Source organism: Vipera ursinii (genome assembly GCF_947247035.1).
Source record: "Vipera ursinii genome assembly, chromosome: 5".
NCBI lineage: Eukaryota > Metazoa > Chordata > Lepidosauria > Squamata > Viperidae > Vipera > Vipera ursinii.
The window spans coordinates 59,105,731-59,117,971 of NC_139518.1; the positions used below are offsets into that span (position 1 = coordinate 59,105,731).

At 38.4% G+C, this 12,241-nt stretch overlaps 1 protein-coding gene across 6 annotated transcripts in view; it reads right to left on the reverse strand.

The window, feature by feature from the left end:
- The window catches only part of ATE1 (arginyltransferase 1), a 79,298-nt gene that overhangs the window by 45,775 nt on the left and 21,282 nt on the right, over nucleotides 1-12,241 (reverse strand). For all 6 annotated transcript variants that reach the window (XM_083364412.1, XM_083364408.1, XM_083364411.1 and 3 more), the window contains 2 exons: nucleotides 11,858-11,890; nucleotides 1,528-1,709 (listed from right to left, as the gene is read on the reverse strand). In XM_083364412.1, the coding sequence (XP_083220538.1) occupies nucleotides 1,528-1,709; nucleotides 11,858-11,890 (215 nt within the window). The remainder of the gene's footprint in view (nucleotides 1-1,527; nucleotides 1,710-11,857; nucleotides 11,891-12,241) is intronic.

Consider the following 12,241-nt stretch of genomic DNA (forward strand, 5'->3'; position numbering starts at 1 on the left):
CTCCCCAAACGTCGGCAGGTCTGCGCGGAGGAACGGAGACCTGCCAACGTTTGGGGAGGCGCCCAAACCTCCCCAAACGTCGGCAGGTCTGCGCGGAGGAACGGAGACCTGCCGACGTTTGGGGAGGTTTGGGGAGGCGCCCAAACCTCCCCAAACGTCGGCAGGTCTGCGCGGAGGAACGGAGACCTGCCGACGTTTGGGGAGGCGCCCAAACATCCCCAAACGTCGGCAGGAGGAACGGAGACCTGCCGACGTTTGGGGAGGTTTGGGGAGGCGCCCAAACCTCCCCAAACGTCGGCAGGTCTGCGCAGAGGAACGGAGACCTGCCGACGTTTGGGGAGGTTTGGGGAGGCGCCCAAACCTCCCCAAACGTCGGCAGGTCTGCGCGGAGGAACGGAGACCTGCCGACGTTTGGGGAGGTTTGGGGAGGCGCCCAAACCTCCCCAAACGTCGGCAGGTCTCCGTTCCTCCGCGCCCTGCCTGCCTGCTTCTTTCCGCTGCGGAAAGAAGCAGGCAGGCAAGGCGCGGAGGTCCGGAGACCTGGGGAGGTTTGGGGAGGTGCGCGCGCACCTCCCCAAACCTCCCCAAACTTCGGCAGGTCTCCGGATGGCGGTGGCTTGGGAGAGGTGCGCGCGATCCCGGAAGCACCAAAGCCTCGGCCGCGCACAAGTCCTCGGTAAGTTTTTTTGTTGACTGGAGTATAAGCCGAAGTGGAATTTTTCAGCCCAAAAAGTGGGCTGAAAAATTCGGCTTATACTCAAGTATATACGGTATTTTGTCTTGAGTTTCTAACGGGAGAATGGCACACTCTGCTGTATCTTCTTCTTTAGGAAAATAACTGAGTCAAACACACACACCTTGAATATACAATATCTCCACGTACCTTCCCCAAGCCTCCCTTGCTTCTTCATGCCTCTTCCCCCAACCTGTGCTCTTGCACATTCTATCCAACCTATGTGTTTCACAACCTTCTTGTACCTTTCCCAATCTATGTCTTGCACATCCACCTGACCTGCTCTTCTTCTGCAACCCCTCTGTCCTGCACATCTTTCATTCCTCCTGAAGTGTACTCCCCACTGTATGCCTGCTTACTCTCTTGTAATCCTTTCCTCTCTAATGAAAATAAATACAAACATTATTATTATTTTTCTTGCTCTCTTCTTAATTTTCCCAGCACTGGGATGAACATTACAAAGGCTGGGGTAGTAGGGAAAAATGTTGTGTGCCCTTTTACCCAGTTTGCTCTGAGTTGAATTCAAGAAACCTTCCTGCCATTTGGACTCAAGGATACTGCTTCAGGTTGTATCCTTCTAACACCGTAAAACAAAGGAAAGCTGAAGTAAAACTATCAGCATAGTCACTAGACATGATTTTCCACTTTGTGACTACATCACTTAGCGACTGATTTGCTGATATCCATTGTCATTAAATGAACGCTACCTGCATTATAAATGTCATTAGATTAGATTAGACTTGAATACTTTTAAGTGCAAAAATATGAGAAGGATTTTGAACGTATTACCTTACCTTAAAGCAGAGTAGACACCCAAAGACAGAAAAGAAAAATCGGGATCATAGTAGAGATACACAGAGGACACACACTTGGGAAGAATGTCAATTACACCAACAGCAATTAGTTTTGCCTTGAGCCAATATTGTTGGTGGAAAGAACCATAGCCACAATCTGGACCGTTTGGTAAATGTTCTGCCTAGGAAGTTAAGATCAAAATAGAAAAATCTTGTTTTTATTCAGTATGACTTTTTAAAATTGGTGTTAGTAAGGAGAAAAAAGAATTATCACACAACAAAACAATGATACAATGAGGCAAATACATAAATATTGAGAAAAAGTTCCTAATCAACACTAAAGGCAACAGTGAGTTCTTCCACAAAGAGCAAAATGATAAAAATTTGAAATAGTGAGATGGAGGCAGTATTCAATATTGTGCAAATGGTTTACATTCACACAACAGGATTTTCCCAAGCTGTCCTTGTTCTCATTTTTCCTACATATGCTTTAAAGGGCTTTCAACATTCCAGAGCAGATTTGAAGGAGAAATGGGGGCTGCAGAAGAGAATGTGTTCTATCATAAGTAGCTAGTCTTATGATAAATAACAACTGGATGAAACATTATTTTTAAACAATGTATCTAGAAATACTGTAGTTATAAAGATCACAACATATTCAGTATGTTTACCAGTATGAACTTATTAACATTTTACTTTCTCTCCTGCCAATTTGTTCATAGCAAAATGGTTAGCGTCTTTTATATATTTATTATTTATTTATTTATTCGGTTTATATACCACCCTACTCCCGAAGGACTCAGGGCGGTTTACAAGGCAAATTTTAAAAACAATACAATATAAAATAAAAATAAAATAAAATTAAGTCTAGCCCCAAAAACTTAAAATCACAATTTAAAAACATTAAAACCCCTCAGTCCAGACCAGATAGCTCAAAGAGCCAGGTTTTTAGGTCCCGGCGAAATGAACGAAGGTCGGGGGCAGTCCGGAGTTCCATTGGCAGTTGATTCCATAGGGCAGGCGCGCCCACAGAGAACGCCCTCCCCCTGGGGATCGCCCGTCGGCAATCCTTGACCAGCGGTACCCTGAGGAGGCCCTCCCTGTGGGAGCGCACAGGACAATGGGAAATTGACGCTGGCAGCAGGTGCTCCCTCAGATAATCTGGACCCATGCCATTTAGGGCTTTATAGGTCATCACCAGCACCTTGAATCTCACCCAGAGGGCAACTGGAAGCCAATGCAGCTCGCGGAGAAGAGGTGTTACATCGGAGTATCGGGAGACTCCCATCACAACTCGCGCAGCTGCATTCTGCACCAGCTGAAGCCTCCAGGTGGTCCTCAGGGGCAGCCCCATGTAGAGAGCATTGCAGTAGTCTAGCCGGGAGGTCACGAGGGCATGGGTGACTGTGCGTAGGGCATCTCGGTCCAGATAGGGCCGTAACTGGCGCACCAGGTGAACCTGAGCAAAAGCCCCCCTGGCTTTTGGTGCTGAGGGATTCACATTTTGAAATTTCATTTCTACACTAAATGGTTTCCTTCTTCTTCTTCCCTTTGCATTCTGATTTCCTTACATTTCTTGTGTTTTCAGTTTGTAAGTTTAAATGAAGGGATTATGCATTATTTGCTGATACTGCTTAGCCCATCTTTGGAACTTGAACAATGAAAAGTGGAGTAGAAGTGCTTAAATAAATACTGTTGTTATAAGAATTGTATGGGAATTGATTACCCATAGATTTGGGAGAATAGATCAGTAAAAAAACAGGTACTATTCACAAATAATTTGTTCTTGTAAAATGGGAAAGTAACTATAAGATACAGGACAAAACTATGATACTATAAGACCACATGGACTCTTTACATCTTATAGTATTCATCACAAATTAATTGTATTCAAATCAGTTGTTTTACTGTATGTATCTTGTCACAAGCAGCTTTTCACCCAACAGATCTGAAAGATTTTCAACTAGTTACAACAGAATTATTAAAACTAGATTTAATCAAATATTTCACTTCAAAAAAATAATTTGAACTTGTTAACACCTGTCAAAAATTAATGGCATGATTAAATGCTCTTTTATGTTGTCTAGAACACAATTTTAGCTATCTAAACATCTGTTCAAAATATTATCATTAATTGTAATTTTCCTCACATTTTAACTGAAAGTTAAAAATATGAATTGGTATGAAGCTAAACCAATCCATTCTTTAATGCCAGTCAAGCCTTGGACTATTATACCTCTGTGGATATTTATGTGAAGATCCCATACAAGTTTTGCTCACTGATACTGAGCCCCACACAATAAACATGGCAAAACTGAAGAACCTGCATTGATGCAGTTTTTGTGAATCAATTTTTGACTTTTCTTTGCTACTTCTCATTTGTTTTAAAAAAACAACATTCAAGGCAATCACTTTATGTACTGAGGTTGGATTTGATGGCTTAAATGGACTTGATGAGTCTAACGCGATGAATCCAATTTATACAATAATTATGCTTATGTAAACTGTTTTGAGTATACTGTGATTGGACCCTTGTTGAAAAGTCAGTATGCTCATTTAATTAATTGGATTTAATTAACTTAGCAAGTATATTCAAGTAATTTTCTTAGCTTCAGGTTGTCACCAAATAGTGATTAGCAGTTCTTCAGAAACCATACTTCTGGGTATGTATGGGTACACACTTATTGTACCTATTGGCTCCTCCTTAAAGAAGCATCCCAAGGCAAGTATGTGTTTATTCGAAGGCAGCTAGCAATCCAGGAAAATGTATTCACAATAATCTTTTAGTTTATTATGCCAATTAAACCAGTTGAAGAGAAGAGATGCCTACACTAAACCACCGTAGGAATCACACTCACTGCCCTCATGTCTGGGGTATTTGGATGTGGCTCTTCTTCAGGTAAAAATGTTTCACTTAGATAGTTACATTACTACTGCCTGTTCTCATCTGAGGAGATGCCCCTTTATCTACAATCTGGATGTATCAGAATGGGACGTCCTCCTTCCATAGGAACAAACTTTTAAGGCTTCAGCTGGTGCAGAATGCGGCCGTGCGAGTTGTGATGGGGGGTTCCCGAAACTCCCATGTAACACCTCTACTCCGCGAGCTGCATTGGCTCCCGGTTGCCCTCTGGGTGAGATTCAAGGTGCTGGTGATGACCTATAAAGCCCTAAATGGCTTGGGTCCGGGATATCTGAGGGAACACCTGCTGCCGGCATCAAGCTCCCTTCGTCCAGTGCGCTCCCACAGGGAGGGTCTTCTCAGGGTGCCACCGGTAAGAGATTGCCGGCAGACGACACCCAGGGATAGGGCCTTCTCAGTGGGTGTGCCTGCCCTTTGGAACCAGCTGCCAGTGGAGCTTAGGACTGCCCCCGACCTCCGTTCATTTCGCTGGGACCTGAAGACCTGGCTCTTCGAGCTCTCTGGCCCAGGCTGAGAATTTTAATTTTAGTTTTAATTTTAATTTTAACTGGGGTTTTACTTATGCAGGGACGAATATAATTTTTTTAATCTGTTTTTAACTTTTGTATTTTTGTTTTTAATCACCCTGTAAACCGCCCTGAGTCCTTCGGGAAAGGGCGGTATATAAATGTAATAAAATAAAATAAATAAATAAGTAGATGGCTCCAATTTTAAGTGGTCTTGTGGTCTAAGTGGTCTTGGATTATATAGCCTAGATACTTCGCTCAGTACTAGAGTAGAAAAATGGCGCTTTTTAAAAAAGGTAACAAAATTAAGGATTGGAGAGAATTTAGTTGTAACAAGTTCCATAAGGTTCAAATCTGCCCCAAAGCTAGCCCTCAGAAATCCATAAGCAGTCTGAGGAAACAAAGAGGTAAGAATTGCAGAATTGGAACAGATAAAAAAAAACACCCACTACTGAGCCAACAGCACATAAAAGAAATAAATGATCCCTCACATGGCTAAATGAACCCTGACAACTGTACTAGTTCCAGTTCCCCTGGGGATTTTTGGGCACAAACACATGAAATTCTTTTCTCCAGATTCTTGCTTCTTGCAGACCTCCAACTAAGACACAATGAGAATTTTTTTAAAAAAAACTCAAGTTCCCCTTTGAATTCCTCTATCCCTCCCCTATTACTTATTGCAGAGAGTCACTGCCTTTAGAGAACCCTTAAGAACCACCAGTAAGTCTGCAAGCCATTCCAACTTTTAAAAATCCAATTACACTTAGCCATTATTCTACCCCAAAATCCCTTAATTTGTTATATCAGGCAATATCTTTACAATTTAAATTATATCTGGTTAAGTTACTAGAGGCAGTTAAGCTACTGAGTCCCAACTCACTGAGTCCAACTCCACATTTAGCAAAGTAGTCCAGGTTAAGGCATCTTCAGCAAATGGGTGGCCAGTATTTCTTCGAATGCATCCAGCTATTGAGGAGCTCACCAGTTTCTCTTGGAAATTGATTTCACTGTCAAACTGCTTTGAACATTAGAACATTTCCCTAACATTCAACTGAAATCTGCCTTTTTATAACTCTTTATGACTTGAGAAAATTGTTTCTTTCAAAATCTGGAGAAACCATTCAGGTCAGCCAGTTTGTTGGAAAACTTGGGAACGTTCTGATTGAGGTTTCATACAAAATAAAATCTGGACAGGGCATGTAAACCAAGGCTGGTATGTGTTTCCAGTGCAGTATATTCCAGCAGCTTACCCACATCCAATCTTCCAAGTAGCTTTTTCCCCTTCCCTCAGCAACTGTCAACTGATTAGCACAGTATATACAATCTTCTCTGCCCCTTTCCTCCCTACTCTTAGTCACTGACATAAGCATATCCTACCAGTCCACAGTCCACCCAAAACCTTCCTTTCCTCCACTAATCTCAGAAGGTTTCTGCCTTTCTTTTGATATTATTTTTCTTTGGTGTCCTATTAAAGTATGTTTACATCTCGATCAGAACAATGAAGGTCTAGCCTGTCCTAACTAAAATTTTGTGAACCTTCCTTTGGATGCAAGCTCTAAGAAATCCTGAAGAACTTACTTCTAAGACTATAATAAATGGCATTATATTGGCCACTTGACAATTTTTAAGACGGTAATATGTGTTCATTTAAAACTATTTGGAATAGCTTTCATTTAAATTTGGAAGAAAGGGGGATAACAAAAATACCCTTCAGTTAATTACACTTTGAACCTTTCCTGTCCCATAAACATGTAATTGATACAACTATACATGCCAAACAATGCTAATGTGAAACTGCCCTGAATGTCACACTTGGAGAAGATCAGAATGTGAAATGATCACGAAGTCACCTTTTTTTCCCCATTAAAGGTAAGAAAACTAACTGTTGAAATTGGGCTACTCACAATTGAAAACAATGATCCTAACAGAGAATGCAATAAGAAAATAGGATGTATATAAAGGAGGCTCAAATTAACATTTAGACTCTGTACCTCCCAAAATTTTCAGAGCTGTTTTTGTGTTTGCGTGCATGTATTATACTGAAAAAGACGGAGATGTACCCTTTTTAAGTGGCATATGTAGTTTGTTCAAAAGTTTTATGGCCTTGAATATGCAAGCCTTTTTTTATTTAGCTTCATCTAATCAGAAACACATGCAAGAAGTGCCACACAAAATTCAATTCAAGATTCATAAGTTAAAAATACACATAGAACCAAGTATAAATAAGCAACCCCACAGCTATACAAAAGAAGGAAAATAATGGGGATCTGTTGTTTTACTTGAGGAGGTGATAAAAGCTCTTTTCCTATTAAGTCTAAAGATTCTGACTAGCCTTCATAACTTGGAGAAATGTAAAAGAAAAAAAAAGGTAAGGATAGATTCAGCAAAGGAAAACAACAAACTCTCCACACATGGCTTCATTCAAAATGCAACATCTCAAGTTACTGGTGCAATTACTGTAACTTGACAATTTCATTATACTCATGCGGTAGTTAACTCTTTACGGTCTACAAAAAAGTTCTTTTGTGAAATTATATAAAAATAATTATGAATTGTTATGGTTAAAAATACAGAAAGAATTAAATAGTTGGAAAAAATTACAACTGTCTTTATTGGGAAGAATTGCAGCTGTGAAAATGAATGTTTTACCTAAATTCTTATTTTTGTTTCAAATGATACCTATACTTAAAAAAGATTTAAATTTGGAGGATTGGCAGAGAGGTATTAATAAATTTGTTTGGGCAGGGAAGAGACCGAGAGTTAAACTTAAGATAATGCAAGATGCACGTGAGAGAGGTGGTCTTAAAATGCCCAATTTTAAATTATACTATGAAGCTGCCGTATTATCATCAATTGGTAATTGGTTCAATTTAACACAAAAGAGATTATTGAATATTGAAGGATATTTGTTATATGGTTGGCATGCTTATTTATTGTATGATAAAAAAGTGGATAATTTTTTAAGACACATATATTAAGATATGCCCTGTTGCGAGTTTGGAAAAAATATTGTTATAAGTTGAACCTTAAAATACCAATTTGGGTAATACCTAAACATGCGATAGAAAATATAAATGTGGGATTTAAGCATGATGTGACTACATATAAAGAAATTCTTAGATTGGAAAGAAATGTGTGGCAATTAAAGCCATTTAATATTTTAAAAGAAGAAAAGATAGTACAAACTTGGTTTCAGTATGGGCAGTTACAAGCTATATGGAAACAGGATCAGAAGATTGGTATTTCTATAGTAGATGAAAATTTGGTTAAACAAATTAGAGATCAAAGTCCTGCACATATAAGAAGGATATATAATGCATTGATAGAATTAGATTCAGAAACGGAACTTGTTAAAGATTGTATGATAAAATGGGCCCAGAATATTCAAGAACCAATAACGATGGATACTTGGGAAACAATATGGGTCAGAAATGTAAAATTTACACAGGCACAAAATTTAACAGAGAATTTTTATAAGATGTTTTATAGATGGCATTTAGATCCTAAGAAATTGGCATCTATGTATTCAAATTATCAGCCTAAATGCTGGAGGTGTGGTTGTGATGATGCAACGTATTACCATATATGGTGGACTTGTAAAAAAAGTTAAACCTTTTTGGATTAAAATTTGGTGGAATATGCAGAAGATATTTAAGAAAAAGATAAAATTTTCTCCACAATTATTTTTGCTGGGTATTACTATTGACTGTAAAGGTAAAGGTAAAGGTTCCCCCGCACATGCATGCTAGTCGTTTCCGACTCTAGGGGCCGGTGCTCATCTCCGTTTCAAAGCCGAAGAGCCAGCGCTTGTCCAAAGACATCTCCGTGGTCATGTGGCCAGCATGACTAGACGCCAAAGGCGCATGGAACGCTGTTACCTTCCCACCATAGTGGTCCCTATTTTTCTACTTGCATTTTTACGTGCTTTCGAACTGCTAGGTTGGCAGAAGCTGGGACGAGTAACAGGCGCTCACTCTGTTACGCGGCACTCGGGATTCGACCCGCCAAACTGCCGACCTTCTGATCGACAAGCTCAGCGTCCTAACCCACTGAGCCACCGCATCCCTTTTACTATTGACTCTACTGCTATAGAAACTAAATTGATGTTGAATTTAATAACGGCAGCAAGACTTTTGGTAGCGCAATATTGGAAGAAGGAGGATTTGCCTACTATAGAAGAATGGACTTTAAAAGTTTCGAACCTGGCAGAAATGGCGAAAATCTCAGCATATTTGAAAGACCATTCGCAACAAAGATATATTTTGGAATGGAGAAGATGGATTGATTATATCCAGAATAAATATGGGACCAAAAAGTTTCATTTAGCATTTGAATGAGTATTAGATTTAGAAGATTTGTTATTATTTAGCTATTTTTAAGGAGAGTTAAAGTGTGATAGGACTCAAAGTGTTATTATAGTTAGTTTGCATATTATAGTTTAAGACTGTTATGGTCAATACCCTGTATTTGCTCTGGGAAGTTGGGGGAGGAGGGAGGGGGAATTGGGTGGGGGTGGGGGGGATGGGGTTTTATGTTTAAAATGTATCTGTAAAACTCTTTAATAAAAAAAAGTTCTTTTAACCACTAGATAAGTCATCAGGAGCCTTGACCTTAAACTAGCATTAACTCTCCAGGCTGGGCTCTCTGTTTTCAAGAAGCAAAAAACAACGTTGAAAGTGTTAGCCTTCTTTGATTTATATATTTGTGTTTTTTTAAAAAGAAAGAAAAGTGCTCAAGCATAAGACTTCTTTTAGACTCCGTTCTGCTTTGTGAACATCAGATTTATCTTTTCCAAAATAGAACAAACTAAATCTATTTATTCTTTATTCTTTGCTTTACTCTTTGCCTCCGCGTATTTTGGTCACAATACAGTATTGTAAAAGCAGTTACAATGCTTTTTAAACAGAGTCCAATACTTGCCCTTGAAGCAGAGCCAGACAGCCTTTTAATGCCTGGGGAATTGCATTTTAGTAGTTTTGGCTGCTGATACTGCAGTTGGCAGAGTGAAAATGCAGCCAGAATTTTAAGAATTTGGGGAGATCCTCTCTCTCTCCCTCTCCCTCCCTCCCTCTCCCTCCCTCTCTCTCCCTCTCTCCCCCCCCCCTCTCTCTCTCTCTCTCTCTCTCTCACTCTCTCTCTCTCTCTCTCTTAGTGATGTGACCCTCTGGAATGAGGTCCCCAATATCCTTTCAACTCCCATTATAGTGGTATTCTGGAAAGCCTTACTAATCTAACTTTTTATCCAGTCATTGGGCTAGGCTGAATGGGACATTTGTGATGTTTTATGTACATTTTGTTTTATTGCTGGATTGTGATCATTTTGTAATATTTATACTTGTTTTGGCTAATTTTCTATATTTTTCTCCTTTTTATGCTTTTATTGTTGTGAACTGGCCAGAGTTGGATGGATTCAAGAGGCAGTCAAATGGAAACAAACAAATAAACAAATAAATAAAATTCAATGATATCTGAAAAAAATAATTAACGGTCTTGATGCTGAAAGAAGCTCAACTTAGGCACTGGTTTACAGCTTGCCATTTAGCTCCCAAATATTGCATTACCAGAGTAGGTAACATCATTAGTAGGACTTCAGTAGAAACGTCTTGTTCAGCTCAATTTATTCTCAAACTTTAAATTGGCCACTTATAATTGTATAGGAATGTTATGTAGATAAGAATTGATCAGCAAACTGACATCAATCAAACCCATGTTAGAGTTATTTGTGGAGATACAACAGACTAAATTTGATCAAAGAAGACAAGTGTGTGTCTGTGTGTGTGCATCTAAGGAACTGGGACAGACAAATATTGTTGTTTAAAGGTGCAAATTGCTTTTTGCATTTGAGTGATGGTGATTTTGTCAATGCCGATGATATTCAAAATGGTGCCTACTGGTACTATTTTTGCTTTACTTAGCCACTTTCATTCTACTTCTATTTGTAGATCTTTGTATTTTGTGATTTTCTCCAGTTCTTTCTCTTCTATTCTACTCCCTCCAAGTATTGCAATGTCCACTATTCAAACTTTTTTGTCCTTCTTTGCAATAACTGTTAAGTCTGGAGTATTATGTGGCAGGTAATTGTTATATTCTAAAGTCCCAGAGCACTTTGGTTTCTATATTTGTATTACTTTGTCTGTTTTATGATTCCACCAATTCTTGCTTCCAGGCAAATGGTGTTTCTTGCAGATCTTCTAATATACCATTGTTGCTAATTTGTAATCTTTTATATTATGACTATATTAAATTATAGCTCCAGGTAAATAAAATTTATTGAACATGTATTCATCAGATTCCTCAGTTGGAGGAATCTGCAGAATCTGACAATGTGCTTGTGATTTTATGATATAAATGCAAAAGGGGCAGAAGTCACATTGCACTGATATAATACTCATTTTGACATTCCCTCCCTTATGCATGTCATAGATTCTGTTTACAGTTCCTAAGGAATCACCTATACACCTATATCACCTATTGTAAAAAAACCCACAAATGTTGCTTAACTTTGAAGTCGGACTAACACATGACTAGTTTATGTTTGTGACCTGTTCAGCAAGACGTAAAATAAATAAAATAAAATAAAATAGTCAATCAAGTATTAAAAAGCTCAACTGTTTACAGATAGACAGAAATACGAAGCTAAAGAATGTGCACTTCAACCTTAAGTAATATATTCATCAAAAAAACAAAAATAAAGTAAAATTCATCAATTTCTTTCAAGTGAAACTCAAAGAATTAAATCAACAATAACAAAATTAAGAAAATTAATTTAATGCTAAATTAATGGAATTGGGAACATTTCATTTCTCTATTATAAATATAGTAGCAAACATTAGAGAGTGAAAAGAAACTATTTATTGTATTTAAATAATATAAAGATTTAGTGTTAAAGGTGATTCCATACCTCAAGTGGTGAATCACAGAGAAATCGCGTAAACTGTCATTGGTGTATTTATCCGAAGTCCAAATCACCAGAAGAGTCATATCAACATGAAACAATGAAAGACACAAAGAGAATAAAATAAGTTAATATTATCTGCAATGCATTGTTATATATCATTGAAAAGATGCCTAGCACTACTGTTATTAACTGTGTGAATTGATAGAATAAATCAACAATTTATTTCAAAGTTTTCTATCAATACAGACAGATAGTTCTTGTCTGAATATTAACAAGTCACTTGTTGAGATGAGCAGCTAAATAAACAAACAAATATTTTTGTAAATTTAGGTCTTGAAAATATATAACTTTTGCTATGCTGTTTTGGAACTGCTGCCTGCTGTCTTA